At 41.5% G+C, this 21,542-nt stretch overlaps 2 protein-coding genes across 5 annotated transcripts in view; one reads left to right on the top strand and one right to left on the bottom strand.

Annotated features, from left to right (window-relative positions):
- The window catches only part of MIER1 (MIER1 transcriptional regulator), a 396,268-nt gene extending 382,240 nt beyond the window's left edge, over positions 1-14,028 (bottom strand). Inside the window, exon 1 of one of the 4 annotated variants that reach the window (XM_086953817.1) lies at positions 13,968-14,028. The gene's annotated coding sequence lies outside the window, so the exon portion shown is untranslated. Of the gene's footprint in view, positions 1-13,891 lie in introns of all 4 variants that reach the window. The other 3 variants (XM_086953835.1, XM_086953836.1, XM_086953821.1) reach the window with 3 other exon arrangements.
- A 538-nt stretch (positions 14,029-14,566) lies between these two features.
- The window catches only part of DNAI4 (dynein axonemal intermediate chain 4), a 641,148-nt gene continuing 634,172 nt past the window's right edge, over positions 14,567-21,542 (top strand). Inside the window, exon 1 of the mRNA XM_086953805.1 lies at positions 14,567-14,757. Coding sequence (XP_086809931.1) covers positions 14,696-14,757 — 62 coding nt within the window. The 5' untranslated portion in view covers positions 14,567-14,695. The remainder of the gene's footprint in view (positions 14,758-21,542) is intronic.

The raw sequence follows: 21,542 nt of genomic DNA, 5'->3' as shown, positions 1-21,542 counted from the left end.
GTTTCCTTTTCTATGCTCTTCATTACATGCATTGTGCTTTTCAATTATGGGTTTGTCCTGCTTGTGGAGATTGGATTTGGGACATTCCCAATGATTAACTTTGGGTTGGGACATTGCAAACTGAGCTTTTTGTCATGTGATACTTTGTTTGAGAATGTACTTTATTGGTTAACTTTTTGCGCAGTGGGAGTGTATGTTTGTAAATGTGAATATTGTGTATAAAAGGAGATGTCTTGCTCTACGAATTTGAGCAGTCTCCTGAAATACCCCCATGCTGTATTTCTAGGATCACTGTTACTGGCTGCAGCTAATAAACTTGGTCTCTGACGCCTCCCAGAAGTATTCCGTGTCTCTGTAAACCAAGACAGGTGAATCTGAAGACTTTGGGCATGCCCCTGGCGCCGCTGGGTTCTAAAAAGCCCAGTTCTTCAGTAGCGTGCGTGAGGGGACAGCGCAGTGGGGCAGCGCTGCTACGAGAGCCTCAGTTGCAGTCAAAAGACGTGTCCCCCTCTTTGGATGCAAAGGTTTCGTGGATGTCGAGTCAGGGGTGCACAGTGGCCACTGGTGCTTCTGCACATCATGCCCCAAGGGAAGTTCTCCTCTGAATAGCATCTGGAGTCCATTTACATCTGGGTTTCTCCCCTTCCGCTATCCTCATTTTTCTTCAGCCTCAGGTTGAAGGGGTGGGGTGCGCTTTGAGGAATCCCTCGGCATTCCTACCACATCTGGAAGTGGAGGAGTGTGGGGATTGCAGTGCCAGGCACTGGTGAGCGCTATAGTGGTGGTGGGAAGTTTGCAATTCGTGATGGGCATGGAGGGAGACCGGATTGCAGGAGATATGTGTGGGGAGGGGCGCATTCTGGGGTTGGAGGACTGGTGTTGTGGTGCTTGCCACGGGCTTGGAGCGTGTTGAGGCATGCAAGGGGATCGGTATTGGCACGGTGGGGTTGGTTCCAGAGGGTCGTGCGGACAGGTTGCGGTGAAGTGTGGGGGGTTTGGCTAGGGGGGAGGTGATGGGCTATAGTGGGGGGGGCAGCTTGAGAGGGAGGTCGGTGCCGCAGATGCTGGATGATTTTGTGAGCTGTGGACGGGTCAATGGGGTCTGCTACGCAGCGGTAGGCCATGGCGGGACCGAGGGGGTAGAGGTGGCGCTATGCGCGGTGCGGCCAGGTATTGGAACGGATCAATTTGTGGTGATCCTGCGCAGATGATTTTGTGTCATTGACTGAGGGATATCTCAAGTTGTGTTTAGGGTAGAAGACTGCTTGCAAAAGGTTTGTGAAAACCTCAAACTTGTAAGAATGTGTGTTCGCCATCTTTTGGTGGTGCCCACCACCTGAAACACTTACATCCTTTCAATTTGTAAAGTTATTCATACTTAAAATTCTGTCATGCTCGCGTTATTTTCAGTGTGAGTAAATCAATGAATGCATGATTACCTTTTTGGGGATTCTCAAACAGCAATTTGGACTTGTTAATCCCGGAAGTAAGTAAGAAAACAGATTTATGAATCGGGCCACATGGCATGACGGAGTGCCCGCCAAAAGGTAACTTGTAGGTACTAATTGCAGCCCGGTTAAAACATAGAGGCATATCCGCAGCCGTGTACCCTCAATCTACACCCTAAATCAAGTTACAATATTAAATAACAAGCTGTTTCTACAGCTAAAAAAGCAAAACTGCAGGAATTGCCTTTTTACGACTTGACCCAAATTCTGGAATCAAATGCCAGAGGACTTAAGAAGCACCCCTAACACACTTACCTTCCACAAAAAGCTCCGGGAGTGCGTATTCACAGGAAACGGGCAGCACAACAGTGACGCGTGCACACACACATTTCTTACGCGCTGAGGACATCCTGAGCTGAGCATGCATGCTGGCAACCTTGCCTGGGACATGGGTGGGGCATGGAGCACGTGGCAGAAAGTGCCCGGGGCTCCCATGCGCTGAGGGAGCACCGCATGTTGCAACCCGCGTGAAGGAGCCCACCCCACAGAGAGAAGTCTGGCGGAAGCCCACCCCGCCTTCGTGAATGCCGCTTCAGGATTTCAGGTGGGCCTCCAGTGAGCATGACGGAGCCCCGCGTATTGCTGCGCCAGTGACCGGGGGAGACATGGGAAGCCAGCCGGGGAGTAGCTCAGAGTCCCCACAAGAGCCAGTGAGTGGGGTTGAACGGGAGGCACGCGGCAGACAAAAGGTGCCGCAGTGAAATTGCATGGCTTGCGAGGACGGAAGTGGGACAGGAGATGTGCACACCGCGTGTCTGTACATGAGTGTTCATGGGCGTGTTCACATTTCCAGTCCGTCCTGCACGTGCTCATCTCCTGTCTCTCTTCCGAAGCAAGTCAGTAATAATAGATCTTGCTGGCGACAGCGCTTTCGCACTGCAGTCGCCAGACGACACCTAAATAGGGAGGAACACCTTTCTATTCCTCTGCGTTTTCACACAATGGTTCTTGTAGGGCCTGGTTTGCGCTGCTATGGGCTACTCATGTTGTTAATATAACTAAGTTTGATGTAGATGGACTGAACAGAGCTTGTTACCCTGATGAAGAAGGAGATCCACAAGCAAAAGTAACTGTTTGGGAAATGGAGGAGTATCGCCAAGGAAATTCCTCCACGCACTATGTTTTCCTGAATACTCGAACTGTCAAGGGTTATGGACCTCCTGTTATAGCTGTTACTAGACCTCGAGCAGACCTTAGTGTGGGCAGTATTCCTGTGGGGAAAACTGACTGTACTATGGTTTTAAATGTTACTGGAATAAACAATGGCAGTTTTTTGTCATCACACAACACCTATTTTATTTGTGGAGGTAAAGGCTATTACCACCTACCTATTGGGTGGTCTGGAAGCTGCTACGTGTCCTTTTTGCTACCTCCTGTGTTTTTGGCACCTGCATCCCACCATAAAGACTATAAACTGTATAATAACATTTCTAAGAGCCGATATAAGAGGACAATAAATCACTATGAGGTGTATCAAACTGATACTGCAGTGCAGCAGTACGTTGACTTTAATTTGAGACTACTCTTCTTTGTTGGTGCAGCCTTAAACAGCAGAAAGATCAGGTGCTTGACACGTGTTGTAGAGGCTGTAACCAATCAGACAGCCATGGCACTTGGAAATATCACAGAAGAACTGCAAATTGCGAGAATTGTGGCGCTCCAGAACAGATGGTACTCAATTTGTCCTGGCTTATCGTGGTGGAGCATGGCACATCATTGGAAGTAGTTGTTGTGTCTACATCCATGACCACACCCCTTCAGTTTTTGAAGCGATTTCCAAGCTGCACAAAATAGCCACTGAAATCCATCAGGATTCAGGGACATGGACTTTGACTGGATGGCTGTGGACTATGTTTACTGTATGAGGCTGGAAACTATTGTCAGCCCTATGTATATTTACTGCGATTCTTTTAGTTTCTTGATTATGTATACAATGTGGCCCAATGCTTTGTTCCCTTTGTATTTCTACTTGTACCTCATGTATACCGGCTAAACGAAATGTCACAAATGTAAATGCTTGCTTGGCAATGGACCAAGAAATTACTGAATTGATGCAGACAGATGTACACAATGTTTTCCGTACTCCCTCAAAAGTATAGGAAGATGTCTTCAGCATATGCTAAAAGCACCGTATGTGGAAGTCGCAAATAATCTCTGTTAGCATAAACTGAAACCATCTAGTTTGTGACATCCATTTTGTCAGCTATGAAATTCTTCCATCCTATACTGCTCATCTTTTTCCCTGCCTGTGCTGTCTATTTTAGATAACTTCCCGACTCAGCTAAAAGCAATATGAATGCTAAAGAGGTTGTAGCTGCCAGAACACCTGGTCTCAGACTCAACTGTCAATCTCTTACTGCTGCCATAAGCACTCCTGCTCCCCCTCCTACTTTGCAGACTTAGTGATTTCCACATTTGCCTGTGTTTGTCTGTAGTTTTTCCTGTGTATGCCTGTACCTTCTATATGTAACTACATGCTTTACAGTGCACAAAATCAAGTATAAAAGACACATGGTCTGTGCATTCAAGTCACTGCCTCTTGGAACACTCGAGGGTGTTGTATGGACATGTCTCACTCATGAGTGAATAAGCTTGTTATTTTGAATTTCAGCTCCAGTGTCAATCTCTATTTTGTTGGTCTTATGACCTGTGGACAAGGTAAGGGTGACCCCAGCACCGGTGAGGCCCTAAAAAGGTTCATTTCCACAAACTGAGCTAAAGAATGATGATGAATTCAACACAGATCTGTGACTGGGGGTGAGTGTCTGAAAGGTTTCAGTGTTCCATCCATCATCTGCTTGTGTTTGCTATATGACATTTGATCATTTAACAATTTTTCATATAATTTCGGACTCCCAGGTTGAAGTCTTCGCAGCGTCTTGATGGATTTAATGACCAATGCTGAGAACAACTCTTGTTTCCCTCGAAACCATTGATCACCATGAGTTTAGGTCTGAAGTCACATGACTATTTCCTAGAATACAGTTTAGGCATTTAGTCCTCCAGATATGTCAACGACCATTATTGGAAGTCCTTATTTTTTATAGACTCCTGAAGATGGTCTTGTGGATAGATACAGATTATGCCACGTATATACGACACAGGCTCTCAGTCACCCATACACATATATATCCCATTCATTCACACACATGTTCATACATCCCGACAGAGCATGCACTCACTGCCACACATGGCAGCCCTATCATAATACCCCTAGTCACAGTATTTTGTTCAAACCAAAGTATCGTACTCCATGGACATTAGGTTAAAGTTAATGAAACTGGGCGAGGAGGTGTCTGGTAACTATGTGCAAATTACTTGGCCTTCAGTTGCTCACAATGATTTTCACTGATCAGAAATAGCTCTCATTAGAAAAAAGGTTGGAGACCCCTACTCTATGTGTTCTTAACAAGCATATGTAATGTAGTGGTGTTTTTATTCTCGCTTGGAAAGTGCTTTGGAATCTGGTTTGCGCAAATAAAACCACAAAATAGATAATCAGCTCTGTTGTTATTTCCTTTGCCTACCTGGGTCACCAGTTATAATTTCCCAACAGAGGCATATTGGCTTCCTTGGCTCACTAATGCAAGCTGTGGTGGAACAATTAACTCTTTACCTCTACAGAAGATAGAGTAAACTGTAAAGGTTCTTTCTAGGAACAACATAAGTACAGTATAATATTTCCTTTAAAAGTATTATTCTTAATTCTGAAGACAATTAAGAGACAGCAAAAAGTAGGCAGTAGAAAATAAATCTAAAGATTCTAATACTGATTGTTCTACATTTAGGAACTGAAATAATATGGAAACAAGTATTAAGGCATTTATGTCCATAGGAAATAATAGGTCAAATGTTATCCTATGGTAATCAAAATTGGCTATTGGTAGAATGTTATCCCAGGGTGGTTCTGTTTCATGGAGAGAGGATTTTATTTCCTTGTTATTAAGTCTTCTCGCAATGTTATTCTGTGTTCGAAGCTCATGATGAGGGTGCGAAAGTAATCACTTGTTTTCGTGCATTAAATACTATTACTTTTATTGTGAAAAAGCTAACACATATTTTCTATAAAATGTACCTATACACTTTATTACTGAATTGTAATGTTATTTTATATTCACCTTCATATCACTGAAATCCTAGTAGTCCTGCATCGGTACATGTATTTCAAATGGACTGAAGTAATTATATTTAGTGGTCTACAATCGCACATTACGCTGTGTAGTAAGCGTAGCCCCGCTCTAAGAATTAATGAAGCAAGAATTTTTGAAAATATTCGATTCCTCTAATTTGTCAATTCAGTATCTGTTCTTCAAGGACTTTTCACATTAATTCTTGTAAAAATATCTTGCCACCTGCTCATAATTTAATATCAGTTAGTTACACTTCCAGTGATAAAAACAAAATTGTGTAAAAAGGGTTGATGAAGGTATAAACTTTAATATGTTATGGTCCAACTTCGCTCTAGTTGTTGAAATGACAATTGCACCACATTGATTTGATTGCATTTTTGGTTGTTTTTTGCTTTAAACATATGTTAGACTCAGTGGCGGCTGCCTCGGAATGGGGGTGTAGGGCGGGGGAATGGATTACAAAATAAAAAAATAAACCTACTTTCTCCGCCGCACGCCTCTCCTCCGTCTTTGGTCTGTTGGAAGCAATAGAAGCAGCCAGGCAGGAGCAGTGTCATAATTGGTCTGAGCGTCCTGTTTGAATGCTCAGGCAGTGCCTGGGAGCCTGGGCATGTTCTCCACAGAGATGCCCTAACACAGCCCAATGAAGAACATGTCAAGTGCGCATGATGGTTTGGCCGGCCCTAACCACTCCTCCCCTGCTCTGGCGTCACAGAGGCTAGCCCCACCACGACTCCCTCACAGAAAAATAACATGATAATAACATCCTGTTATTATCATTTCATTTTTTGCACTGCAGAAATAGCAGTGGGGTGACGCACTTCCGAGTAAGTGGAGGAGCCGCCACTGGTTAAACTTATAGGCTATCCTGAGTGTTGCCTTTTTAATTTTACAGGGTGAAATAAACACCTGTGAGTTTGCGAGGGTCAGCCTGTTATGGTACAGCCAGCTATATTCCCACTTTGAAGATTCACCACACTTGGGCGCAACAATGATTTTGGGGTGCAGGCGAGCGAGTAATCCTCTCTAGCAGCAACAGCACCCTCTGTTTACCAGGAACTTGTGGGGGAGGGATAACTGTAGTTCTTCTGTTTGGTCGCTGGTATGGATATCTTTCCCTGAATGGTCCGCCTTCACTAGGATTCGAGAGGCTTGGCAGAACTGAAAGTGACTCCGGTAGTGGGTCTGCCTTTTCCTGAGTTGGTCATGACTCAAAGCAGAAAGGGAGACAGGAGCAGTCTCCAGAGAGCCATGGTGGATATGAGCACCATCTGTACCAGCAGGTACCATTCAGGCTTAATTCTTGAATGTTTCACAAGATCCTGGCAGTTCTCCAGCAATGTCTGTAGTCACAGGGTTAGAGGGACGGATTTCCCAGAAGACATAACAATGCAAATCACAAAATGCCTCTCTTTAAATTCAAGGAGCTCTGCACCCGAGCCAATAGCATCCTTTTCAATCCTACTCAGTGTTTTCTTAGTGCAAACGTATATGTATGTGGGCAAGCTGCCCAGGTTCCTCCAGATAGAGAAAGCTAACTCCATATATGGACAGGTCTGGCCCAAATTGTCCATGGCTTAGAAATAGAGTTTCATGCACATTTGGGGCATATTTCAGGAGATCGGGCTACTTACACACAGATGTCCTACTAAGTGATGTCATCCTCACAATAAGCTAGGCAAGCATAGAGCAAATATACATTTACATATTGGAGAAGAAACACAAAGCCAAACCTTCCCCCCCCCCCCAAACACTTAATGAAGAGGCTTAGAATCCGATTTAACCTTAAACGTGACACCCCATAGGAACTTCTTAAACTCCTCATCACCCAATACATGGTCAAAGCTTTCTTCTTGATTGTAGAATACTTAATCGCTGTACGTCTCAAGGCCCTGGATGCAAATGCCAAAGTTAGCTCTTCAATGTTCTGTTTTAAAACTGCCCCAAGACCTTTATTAGTGTCATTAATGACCAAACAGCAGGGCAAAGCTGGAATAAAACTTCTCAGACTCTGTGCATTAGAATTCCCTTTGACATTCATCATCCCAAGAAAATGGGACTCCTTTTCTCAATAATTTACAGGTAGCATTAGGTATGCTGACAAAATTCGGAATTAATCTTGTCTAAAACTCTGCCATTACCAGAAATGCTTGCAACTTCTTTCTTGGTTGAAATGGGCAAATGCAAAATTGATCTAATCAACAGTTATAACATGACCAAAAAGGAAAGCAGAACCTGCACTTGGCCTTGAGAGTTATACCCATTTCACTAAAAAATCCTTAACATTTTGACTTTTTCAATGTGAGACTCCATGGTGCCACTAAAAAGCAGTACTTCATCTTGGAAAAATGTATCGACAGATAACTTTTCCAAGAGGTCATTCATGAGCCTCTGAACACAGAAGGTGATGAACATGGTCTAAATGGCATCCCACTAAAACTAAAAACTACAAACTGAGTTATAAACTAAGTATGATCTTTTGATTCTTCACAAGCTATACCTGACCGTAAGCAGAGGCAATAGTAAAGAAAGCTCTAGCACCAACTAGCATGTTAGCCATCTTGGCAATGTTTGGTAATAGAACGTTATCCTCCACTGCATCTTTATTTAGATCTCTAAGATCTATGCAAAGTCTGATCTCTCCTGAGCTCTCAGTTGCTACTACAACAGGAGCACCCATTCTGGTGTTTTAATAGCTACAATCATACCTTTAGCACACAACCATTCGAATTTTCCTTCACAGCACTGCATATGCCTAAAAGTAAGTTTCTCACCTTACATGCTACTTCCTATGCTCAATCTTTTAACTTTATGTAATGAACATATCTTTTCACACAACCTACATTTCCAGAAAACACATCTGTAAATTCTTTAAATAACTTGTCTGCAACCGTATTACCTGCTCTCACAAGAACTTGGGGATTAGAATTAGGGTGTAAGGATATCCCGAAGAGATTCTGATGGGGTCAACTCAAAACAGTGTCACCATTCACTAGAACATAGGTTTTATCCTAAGCCATATTATGTAAAGAAAGAAGGAGATGTGATAGTATAACAGATGGCAGGACCTTTTGTGGATAGATCCAAAAATACGTACATGCTATGGTATATCATACATTATGGCAGTACCCAATCGATCTCTAAACCAGAACTCCAAATTGTAGAAGACCTCTAGTTTGAATATTTTTCATCGCTTTATGCTACCACTCTTATCCAGATATTGGCAGAAGAAACCCATCATGAAGTAGTAGGTGAATTCATGGAGCTTGAACCATTCTCATTAAATAAAGTTATACAGGCAATTAATAGGCAAAGCACCAGAACCACATACAATTCCAGCAGATCTATATAGATCAAATCCTGTGTTATGGAGAAGATACATTGCATACATGAGTAAAGATATATTAAGTGAAGGACTTATTTATTCAACCTAGCTCAGTGAGGACATAGAACCACTATATAAGAAAGGAGACAGAAAGGGCATAGGTAATTATCACCTGGTAAGTTTCCTATTCAATATTCAAAAAATGTTTTTATGTGTTCTACTCCAAAGAATAGAAAAACTGGGTAGAGATAATAAGATTGCGTCTCGCTGTAAAGCTAGCTTTAGTAGGAAAACAAGATATATCTGGTATTTAAATTTTGCTTACTCCTCCTGAAAATGTAATCCTTAGGAGAGAAACACTTTGTGAGGTATTCGTAGATCTGCAATACACTTTTCATAGTCCCTAAAAACCCCTTCTGGACATCTTTACATATACAGGAAAATCAGTTGCGACTGTTACAAATCCTGGTTAGACTCCATGATGCAAATTCTGCTAGAATAATCTGGGTCCAGGCTGTAAACTACAGGCCCATTTTCTGTAAACAAACGTTTTTGCCAATGCTGTTCTTTACCCCTCCACTGTTTTCCTTATATATTAAATGGGTAGGAGAGGCTCTCAAAGAATATATGAAAAACTGACTGGAAATTTGAAGATTTACAATTGCTAAACTCCAGTTTGCAGATGAAGCCCCACTGGTATCCAAGATGCCAAGGCATCTGGAAAATGTATTGGAAAAAATGAGGAGAGTTCTGTATAACAAATAGGTTGGCTATTAACACATTAAAAACAAAACTAATGATCTTTTGCCCATATAACAGGGCTAACACTAATTTTAGGCTAAACATCTCCTGTCTGAGCTGGTGCAAGATTTCTCTTATTTGGGAATACAACTGATACATGATGTAAAATTGAAACGACATAACTAGGAGCAGCAACATTTTTGCTCACGCAGAGGAAGCCATGAATTTTGCCAGGGAGCAGGGTGGATGTCTAATTTCACCCACTCTCAGAGTGTTCATACTTCATGGTCAGAATGCAGTACTGTATGGAGCAGAGATATGGGGCTACTCTCATATGTCAGACCTGGTAGGTTGTGAAAAAGCTTTTCTTAAACACTTATTAAGATTACTCCCATATCCCAAATGGTACAGCTGCTCTTGGGTCTCGGGATGCTGGATAGTTCTACTATAGCCTAGTCCTGTTTTATATTGGGTTCTGCAGCGGGGAACAACCAAACTGGAACACTATAACGGGGGACTAAGAGATATCATGGTACTTCCAGGCCAGGGCCGGACTGGCCATAGCGGGCACCGGGCAATTCCCCGGTGCGCCGCACGGGTGGGGTCGGTTTTGGGCCCCTGGGGGCCGTTTTTGTTACAGGGCCGTTTTTGCCCTGTACCAAAATCAGCCAAAAACCGGCCCCAGCAAAGAGCTCGGCAGAACCTACAATACCCCCTCCCCCGAGTAGGGAGGGGGGGGGGGGCGAGCACTTTGCCAGGGCCGGTTGTGGTTCCCAGTCTGGTCTTGTAACAGGCGTCTGTTTTCTTGGCTGGTTAGGCGAATCATCATTTTGAATACTACTATGTCAACGTCAACAACCACACTTTGGTAAAACTGAACTATTTATTGTCTGTTAATTAAGGAAAGGGAATTCTGCCATAGCTTTGCACATCATTCACCACCTAACATACTCCATATTCGAACTAGACTCCAATATAAGTATCTTCCAATAACAACTTGTTCTGCTACTCATGTTCAGCAATTCATAATATATATACTATGACAAAGAAACTACTGAATAATAAATAAAGTAGCCAATCATAGTTAAGGCTTCCTGTTTTCTGTCTTTGCTGATTTTCACAGATAAATACAGAGAGAAAACCATGTGTTTCCTTGTCTGCTTATTATTAAATGTGGAAAAAAACGAAAATTGAGTTTTTGGGTGATTCTAAATACTCTCTGCAGTGACTGCCTGGCCAATAGCTCTGTGGGTGGAAAGGTAAGGGGTTAATTAAAAAAAGGAATTTTTGTAAAGAGGTTGAACAAGATTGATACAGAAGTGTGCATATTTTCACATAAGCACATTGCATTATCTTCTTTGGATGTTGATATCTTTAATACCTGGCAGGCATTCAAGCACGAGTTCATATTTATCGGTAAATAAATGTCGAAATATACCAGTTTCAGCCACATTTTTCTCACAGAACCCAAAATAAATATGGATAAATACAGATAAAATGATCAACAAATAAATATGGATAAATACAGATGGAAATGTCATAAAAATAAATACCATAAAACTAGGAGCCTTAATCATTATTTAATTATACCCAGAGGTATTCTAATTCAAACCTTTGACATGGAATTCATTACATGAGGACTTGCATTCAAGGTTAAACCCACTCCTGGATAAGCTGCTCTCCAAGTCGATTATGTGGGCTCTAACTAAGGTCTTCCTCACTACAAAATGTTCACTAAAATTTGAAACCTATTGTGTGGACATCTAACTGGCTTTTGCCAAAGTGGTGTATATTAATTATTATTTTATCAATTATTTTACCTGGGGAGTGACTTATAGGAAAACAAGATTTTGTTACATGTGTTTAGAATGTGTCAAAGATGGTAATTTTTTGATTATTTTGCCCAGTGTATACTCTACCCAAGAGTGAAATGGCGTAAGCATTTCTTTTTAGAAATATGTGAATATATGTTGTAGGCATTGCCATAGTTCTGCAAGGCCGGACTGGCGAAACAAAAGCAGTTCTGGCAAGAAATGCTCACACCAGCCTCACTCCCTTTATCTCCTCAGTCTCTCTCACTTTCCATCATTCCCAGCGGCGGATTGGTAACGAGGGCACTCGGGCAATGCCCGAGGGGCCAGTGTCCAGTTTCTGCAGTGGGCTGCTTTTTTGAGGTGCCTGGGGGCCGATTTGTGTAGTTTCTGCGTTGTTCAATGCGGCCAGCAACCCAGTGGGTGCCTGAGTGGCCATTCTGGAGGTAAATGGGCGTCCATTACCTCCTTCATATCAATGGCAGAGGTGTCACTCCCTTTCTATCGCTGGGCCGGCCCATTAATGTATGTATATTGAGCGGTGCAGGGGAGCAAAAGTGGCCTCACTTGTTTTCAGGTGTTTTATAGTGGATTTTTTTTTAAACCCCCCACCCCTTTTTTTAATACAATTTCACTGAAGCAGTGTTTTGCAAGACAATATGCAAATGTGGGCCACTTTTTTTTTAGCATGCCCGGGCCGATTTTAAATCTCAATCCAACCCTGATCATTCCCCCCCTTCCCCGCTCTCTCCTGTCCTCTCTTCTCCATCTCTGATCACTTTATCTTTATCTTCCCCATCCCTCCCTTTCTCTCACGTGAAGCTGCAAGGGACCTCGGAGAGCTGGCAACGTGACAAAGGCACCAGGAGTAGCCCCTTACTCTAAAAGTCAGACTCCAAGGGTACCAGGGAAATTCCCAGTGGCTTAAAAGGCCTGTCTGGGCCTGATTAAGTCTGATTCGTCAATGCCTGTGGTATTCAGTCCCCCACTTTTTATTTGCCACCTATGTATGGTCTTATATGTGGATGTCTATTCTAACTTAATTTGAATATGTGTATACCCGATTGTTAATAGAGTTAAAGAAAATGCATGATGGGATTTTAAGCTAAATCTTACAGGGTTACGTTTTAGGAGCATTTTCTCGAAAACATTATTTATGATCATGATGCGTAATTCAGCATTAGAACATAGTTACCTAGTTTATGTTTGAATTAACCCTGGGCGAAGAACTACGCTCCGTTCGCGGAGTTTCGGCAACTCCGCGTTCCGCGGAAAACGCGTAGCTGTCGATTACTCCGCGGTGCGTAGCGTAGTTCTCGTGCGCTGAATAACATTATCGCGTGCGCGGCAATGGCTTACCTTGGTTCTGCGTTCGCTTTTTCCCGATCGCGTGTGCCACCATGTTTGTAAACCCTCCCGCACAATTCCGGGTGACTGTGCGAACGCGATAACGTCATTTGGATGCGCGATAGCGTCATAAGGACCCGAACACGTTACTTGTGACCCGGAACAGGAAATAAGGGAACGCAAGCGGGCGGGACAAACCTCTTGGGTAACTTAGCACGCTAGCCATCCCGAGCATGCAGGCAACGCCCCGAACAAGTGCACTGCGCTCCCGAAGACGAAAAACGGCGCGCGAACGGGTTTAGCAAGCAACTACGCATGGCTGCGGAGCTACGCGTAGTTCGCGGAGTGCAAGTGCGTCTTCGCGTAGCTCCGCGGAGTCCGACTCCGCGAACTACGCCCAGGGTTAGTTTGAATGTACAATTACAGTCTGTATTACTTTAATGTAACTTACTGTTTGCTTAGGTTTGCCACTGGAGTTAGAATAGGTTTATACTTTTAACACATTAATTGAATGAATGTCTATGTTTTAGATTATTAATATGATTTACTTTAATTTACCTTAAATTGTTGTTGCTATTAGGAATAGTATTTTTCTTAGAATCAGATTACTTTTGTAGGTAATCAAGGCGGTTATCGTACTGAGAAAATAACGCTCGCCACGGGGTTTGAAAAAAATGCTATCTAGGAATTGAAATTTACAAAAAGAACGCACCCATTTATAAATATGATTTACAAAGAAATAATTGAAAGCAGTTTTTCGGCTGAAATACAGCGCATTCGAATAATGGTGGCGATATTTTTCTTTTTGAGCACTTTAAATGAGCTTCACTTCAGGTGGGAGCTTTCTTTCAAGATGAAAGGTCGCTCTTTCCTCGCCGCCCTCCCAGTCTCCCAAGGGTGTTTTGAGACAGCCAGAAAAAAAAAGTCTCTGTGAGAGCGAGAGATTGCACAAGTCGCCCTGCCTAAAACTTTAACAACAGACCCCTAAATCTAAAATGTTGTTTAAAAAACGTAAACATGCACAGGCACCTGTCTGAAGAACGACGACAAATGGTTTTGAAATGTAGAAGCAATTCGAAGTGACAATCCTTCTCCCGATACTCACAGACACAAAGAGCCCGGGAGCATCCGCAGCTGAAGAGTCCCGATAGTCACGAAGCTAGAGTGAAGGCAATAGACAGAGAAGAAGGACTAGCTGACGGGTTTAGGTAAATAAAGGGACCAAAATGTAATGGAACTGTGTCCAACAAATAGAAAGGTAAATGTCTTTGCAGGAAATAAAACAAGTACCCGTGGATTTATACTCCCAATGTGTATTCAACTACCGTCATTGATCCCAAAAATATTGTTATCAAATTGACAATGGCCCACTGATTGAGGTGTTTCCAAATTTTTTTTTTTTTGTGTTCAAAATATTTTATTGAAATTTTTAAATTTTGATTAAAAAAACATAAAGCAAATCAGAATAAAAAGACTTTGCTTTTTTTGGCAAAGGATATGGCTCTTTTACTGACCCTCCTCTGCGAAAACGCGTCGCGTACCCCGAACCGCAACGACGGACACGTAAGTGAGTACATCAGGTCTAAGAAGAATGCGCATCGCTGGTTTAGCGGACAGCGCTAACTACAAATAGAACGCGTGCGCAGCCGGACAACCAATCACATGACTCTTAGTTAGCTGGAAGGCTGGATCTTTCGTTGCCGTGGAGATGAATAAACAACTATCAGCTGGCAACTGCTCAACGCGTGCAAAGTGATCAGAGAGATAGGGCGGATCGCTAGTTTCGTTTATTATTTATTTTGTTTTTGGGACCCGGGAGAATTGTGCCTCATCATGTCCAGCGGCCCGACAACCATGGTGGCGAAAGCGAAGAAACCGAGTATCCTGGTGACCGTGTAAGTGTACAGGGCAGGCGGGTAGGGCTGGGAAAGTGGTGTGACTGTGACTGCTAACTCAAGGAATCCTAACCCAGGCGATCGTCCTGTATTGTGCAATGTCGGACGTGCTGCAGACTTTTCTCAGTTTGTGTAGTTGTTGTCTATCCCGCTTCTCTGATGTCACACTGCAACAAGAATTATCGGCTTAACCACTTTTTAAAGTTATTTGAGATGTTAACTTAGCTTGTCACTTTTCATTCCAATCTCAGCGAAACACGTAGCTTCAAGATATGGGTGTTAGGGGTTTCACAGCCCTGTAATAAATGTATCTTCTAATAAATAGTTGGGTGCAGGTGCTTCAAGTCGGGTATGGTGAGGTGTTTGTCGATTTCACATGGTGTTTTTACATCATACACCCACTTACAAACGCACACACTCATTCGGTTTTGAAGATCAACCCCTGGCAATTCACTCTCCTCTCTTTCTACTGCTCCTTAAGGCCACCTTCATGCCCTGCTTCTCATGTAATGCATTTTATCAAGGTGTGCCAGCGTGAGAACCCCTCGTACTGCACAAGTAAAAACCACTGACTACAATATTGTAGCGCCATCATCCCAGTGAGTATGCTCCTCTGCTACAATATAACCAGTACGGCTGTGCAGCCCCAGCTACAAGGTTGCTGTCACAACCCGCCAGGCATTGTTGCCACCGGGCTAGTGGCAACAATGCCTGGCAATGGTTATACGGTTCTTCATCACAAAGTAACAGGGTTCTATCGACATTTTCAAGTTACAATGTTTTTATTTGACTTGCATTGTTGCCGCAGCCACCCCGGCTAGACTGTTTCTGCCGCACACAATCGGCTCGAATGATGCGACAGCCAGACAAGAATTTGGGTCGCCATCGCCTGGGCCAAACCTTTTTTCAAAATGCGTCCAAGCGGTCATCAGCTCTAAGCTTTCTACTCAGGGCATAGCTTAGGTTTAACATCTGCTCAGGGTTTGACTCATTCTACAGCATTGACTTACCATTCCTCCTTTATTATTATGATATATTATGACTCCTTCTGAATTTAGGCTCAGGCACAATTCAGTTAACTGATCTGGGGAGGAAATCGTGTAATTCCATGCATGCAAATTTGAGCACCATTTCTCAGTTTCCTAAGGGCGAGTCCTTTTAAAACTAACACGTTAGAAGTAAATGACTACCCAGGCTGAAAAATCCTGCAAGTGAATAGTTGACCGAGGGTCTGGCAGGATCCTCCCTAGTGCATTATTATGTTCTGAGCTGAAGACTGGAGACAAAGTAACTCATGGGATTTTAAGGAGTCCCAGTTTTGGACACAAGGAGTGTGCACATTGACTTTGAATTTCTTTCAGTTTAAAACACTTCTAAGCCCTAAATCTGGAAAGTATATTTTAATTACAATAGGATCGATGGTTGTTTTTGATTTCTTGGCCCATAATTTCGGAAGGCCCGTGCCTTTATTTGATAAACAAAATTACTTTTAGAGGAGTCAGTTAGACTGACAGTTGCATGACATAATTTTCCGTACTGGGATATATTTTCAGAGATTACTACAATAAGAGAAGAAAGGAAACAAAAACGCATTTGATACAAATTATCTAATATTTTTATTTTCATTTCATGCAATTATATATTTTTTTCAAAAAAGTTAATGATAGAGAAGCACATTGACCATCAGCAAAGTATATACCAAATAACTAAGATAACATTTGACAATCAAGAAAAACAAAAATACATTTTACAGCGGCACAGCAAATGGACTTCAAACACACTGCATAGAACCTGTTCAGTAGCAGCTCGCTCTATATTAATCAACATTTTAATCTCCAAGATGAGTTGACCCTGGGCCATCTTCAGGACTGATGTGCTGACTCAATCATTGATGTCTCATTGCTACAAAACCTAAGTTAATAATAAAGACATTGTTACAGACTCCATTATAATATCCCTGGAGATAACAAACCAATTGAAAACATTACAGTGCACACAATTATACAAAATATTTAAATTATAAAACGTAATCATTCTTCACTTCATCAAACAATTTATTACAGTTATCAACTGTTTAACAGGTCTCATTTCAATCAAGACTTAAAGTGCACATACTCAAAAACTGTATGATGTAAAACCTATTTTAACTACCAAGAATAAAAATAATGATAATAATTATTACCCAACACAACCAATAAGTCAAAAACACATATTTCAAAAGCGTGAGAACAATAGGCCATAAATGTCATATCATTATTAATCCCAAAGTATGATTCAAATTTGTGCATATGTCATATGCAAAAGGCTTCCATGAGTCCCTAATACTCCAGCAGACAGCACAGACTTCGAAACTCCATCTTACTCAAGCAGTGGGCAAACAAGCAGTAAATAGGATCCTATTGTTCAGATTACATCCTCTCCCCTTAAAGACCTTCATCCCGCAAGGCCAAATGTGACAAGGCAGTTGGAGTGTCGCCTCTGCAAATATAAACAAGAGAGCTTCGCACATATCCTATTTTGCTGCCCAGGGCTGTCTTCTGAGCGCACCCGCTATTTAAAGCCAATTTTACTTAGACACGGAATTGTATCTGTAAAGGAAGCCGTCTACCATTTATTCACAATGGAAACAGTGAAGGATATGGCTGTGTTTAGTAAATTTAGCCAACAGGCATGCCAGAAACTGATGATCCCACATAGTTAGGTCATTAGCCTGGAACAATGACTCTTAAACCTTCGTGATTGGCAGACATGGACTAACGAATCAAGTTTTTAATTTTTGTTTTTGTTTTTAATTACTTTTACTTAAAGTTTTATCGTTGTGTGATGCTATATTTAATGGTTTTGAGTAACCACAAATAAAATTCTTATTCATTCATTCATATGCAAATTCCTTAAAATAAGCCATCTGTTTTGTCACTCAAGCTCAACACCATTATCATTTAAAATACCAATAAGTCAATATCAACACCCACATTGGGACTAAACTTTACTATTTACTATCCACTAATTAAGGTGAGACAATTCCACCATAGCTTCGGGAACCATTCACTAACTAAGATACTTCATATTTGAACCAGTCTCTCTATTGAAGCCATCACCCAATCACTACTTACGTTCAGCAATCCATACAATATACTTTGACAAATAATATATTGAATTATAAATTAGTCAATTCTAATTTAATTATACCCTCAGGCCATCTAGTTCAAACCATTGTTAATCACTATGCTTATAGGCTGCTAACAGGTCATCAGCCGTGAACTCTTTAGAGTGCATACTCAACTAAGTCTATCAATGCAATGTTGACAAAGAGTGGCTCACACCAATCTTGACAATGCAGCCCGAGACCAAAGAGTGCAACAACTTAAATTCATACTCTTTTTTTTTTTTTTTAGCAATTAATGTTTCCCATTTATTAAAATCGATGAAGGGTGAGTACTAAACAATCTGCTTACCATTCACCATGGTACGCCACCATGGAATCGCCCAGCAAATACATAATGGAAGTGAAGCTAAGGGATAAATCTACATAAACAAATGCAAAGCAACCACAAGATCAATGAAAACTAAAACATTAACCTTGAAATTCCTCTTCTTTTCTATGGGACAGTGAGTCTTCCACTGAAAACAATCTGTATATTAAATGACGTCCCTTTTCGATGTAAACATCAATTAGCAATGTATTATGTTACTGTATTTGCTATTAAGCTAAATCTGATCTATTTTAAATTTATTGTACCAAAATATTCAGCACATTATTATGTCCAAGGCACATATGTATCACAAAGTAGCATCGGTAAAATAAAGACAGAACCAATACTCCAACAGCAAGTCTGTGCTAATTAAACCCCAGATCACTGGAAATATAAGTATTTGTGGTATGATGACTGATTCTGCCCATTTTCCATAGCTGTTTATTTTCTTTAAAAATGAGAAACCTACCTACATTCACACCTTTTTTTGATTCCTGGGCGGCGTCAGTCACAAACACAAGAATGTCAGCATTTTCGCAGTTTTATTGATTTGAAGTGCTCAACTAACGGAGCCTTCAGCACTCCACATCTGATCCTTGATTGAGGATGATGGATGCGATGATAAACCTCTTGAACAGTTTTCCAAAAATACTTCTAGCCACAAAAACATTCCATGCAGTAAATCACATTTTTTGCTACTACATGATGTGAATGCAGATAATATCCAACCCCCACATTGGCCAAAAAGATATTAAAATAATAATAGTAGTGACGTCACTTAAAGTGACTTCTAACTAGTTCCCTACTCTAAGTGTCTGCAATACAGAATTTCTGGTCTGTTCAACATAGGCTTTTAACAATAATCATGTAAATTAAAAGATCTTTGGAATACAACATACGTTGTTATTAAACACAAAAATCACCGGAATTGAACAAATGACAACTTTCTAGTTACTGTTTTGCAGTAATTACCCAACGTTAGTGAGAAACAATAATCAGGACTTGAAGCATTTTTCTTTTACTGTAAATAATGGCCCCTGGAAATTATGCCAATCTCTTTTTATGGTGTGATTTCCTAATCATCTCGCGTAGCCCCTTGCATCCAGCTTAAGCTAGGAGATCAGCTAATTTAAAGGTAACCATCTATTCTACCACAGCTCCTCTTTATACAGAGAAACTGCCATTGGGGAGATTATCCCTTAGGCTGCGAGGATGCCTACTATAATAACCGCAGTGTATTCTTATCTGTTGACTTCCTGTACAGGCGTGTGTAATGGTGATCATTTCTCTTTATTGTACAGAAAACCAAGAAACTAATATATCATTTGTCGAATATATCTTCTAATCTCAAACCCATTTCCTTGTATTGAGCCAATCATGGAAAACTTAAAGTACATCCAAATAGGACTTGACTATCACAGCCAGGGCCGGACTGGCCGTAGTGGGCACCGGGCATTTTCCTTGAGGGCCGGAATGGTGGGGGCTGGTTTTGACCGGTGAGGGCCGCTTTTGTTACTGGGGGCCGGTTTTGCAGCAGTGCTGCAAAACCGGCCCCTGTAACAAACCGTTGCAGCAGTGTTTTCCACCAGTATATCGCCCCCTCCCCCGCAACCCCATACTCCCTGGCTGGGCCGACGTAATTGCCAGGGCTGGTTTGAGTTCCAAGTAATGCCCTGATCACAGCAACATCTTTTAAAGGCTGTTTGTGATCAGTGTCAGAGCACCAGTCCTGAGGCCAAGTATTCTTTTAAAACACCTATATTCCCACACTGGGGCTCAGTGGTTCCACCGGAGCTCTCCAATACTGCAAGCTTGACTAAGGTGGCATCTTTGAATAATACCTTTGAAAAATACAACCGTTTCGATGGTCCTTATTATTTTATTGAAGGCTCAAGGTGTGGAGAAGTACTTTATCTCTGAATGCCAGCAATATTCTTTCTATTCATTGACCATGCTCAGAATGCAATTCTACGTGTGTTTCGGCCTTATGCCTTCATCAGGTAGTTCCCATTTTCTTCTGTCTTTTACGTAACGGCTATGTAGCACCACGGAAAACAACTCTGGTGAACCGTGAGGCTAACAGAGGCCCACATTCGCACGTAGCGTGCCACAAACATTGGAACAGTTCTAGCGATGGCCGATACCTATAGAGATCGAGTGTGAGACCCTAGCTATCAACACGTCGTTTCTTTACACGGGAATTCTCTATTAAACCATAAAGAGAGAATATCCTTATGTGTGACAGACCTGTATTCTCATGGTAATTCCAGAAGACCCAGCTTTGGAGTTGTTAACCACAAGCCAACAATAATATTGAGCAGTTTAACCACAAGTGAATTTGTGAATCCTAAATAAGGTTTCATATTATAAATGGCTACGTGATGAAGGCAGAAGGCCAAAACACGTGTAGGATTACATTCTGTGCCATGAGAGATATGAATGTCCCTGTTTGTACTTATGTATTTTCGAAAATAAAAAAAATACTCATTATGTCTGACTTAAGTGACACTGTCTGCATAGAATAATGAATATACTGCACTTAATTTACTGATTCAACTGACAATTGATTTCAATTGATTGACTATACATCATTACTAATTTTGATTGAAGAGTTATTATTTGAGTGAAACTAGTATCGTTAGACAGACTAATGCAAATCAACATGCATGTCAAAAATACATAGACTTATACTTGTTCTAATAATTATGTGATATATGTTTACCATTGTTGGATGTCTTTTTATAAAATATATGAAAAAATAAGAGGAAAAAACTTTTATACCAAAAAATGAGCGAACAATGCTAAAAGTAATAAAATATGAGTTTTTGATACTAAATAATTTTTGGGTGGTTACATAATTGTTTGTGTTAACTTGGCAGCCCACTACTTATCGTGTTTCCTATATAGGTTTTCACATATAATTTATACCTTTGTGGATATAGAACTGCACATCAGGTGTTTTCATATGTGGAAATTATATGTTACCTTTCTTCTCGTCCATTAAGAAACTAGATGCAAATTGGGAAAGTTTTTATACACGTAATTTACAGGCGCCACTTGAACGGTTTCGCACGGATGTGAGGCATTGGCATACCCTGCCGTTGACTCTGTTGGGCAAGGCTGCATTATTTAAAATGATGACATTACCGCGACTGCTTTACATCCTGGAAAACACTCCATTTCTCGTGCCTAACAGGTATTTTCAGTCCATAAATGCACTAGTCTCCGGCTTGTTATGGGGAGATAAACCGGCACGCATTTCCCGACAAAAGTTAGTGCGAGGGTGGTTTGATGGGGGAATTGCACTCCCGG

This window comes from Lissotriton vulgaris, chromosome 1_1, assembly GCF_964263255.1.
Source record: "Lissotriton vulgaris chromosome 1_1, aLisVul1.2, whole genome shotgun sequence".
NCBI classification, from domain to species: domain Eukaryota; kingdom Metazoa; phylum Chordata; class Amphibia; order Caudata; family Salamandridae; genus Lissotriton; species Lissotriton vulgaris.
Note: the sequence above shows the minus strand (reverse complement) of the source record. Positions and strands in the feature narration are given on the sequence as shown.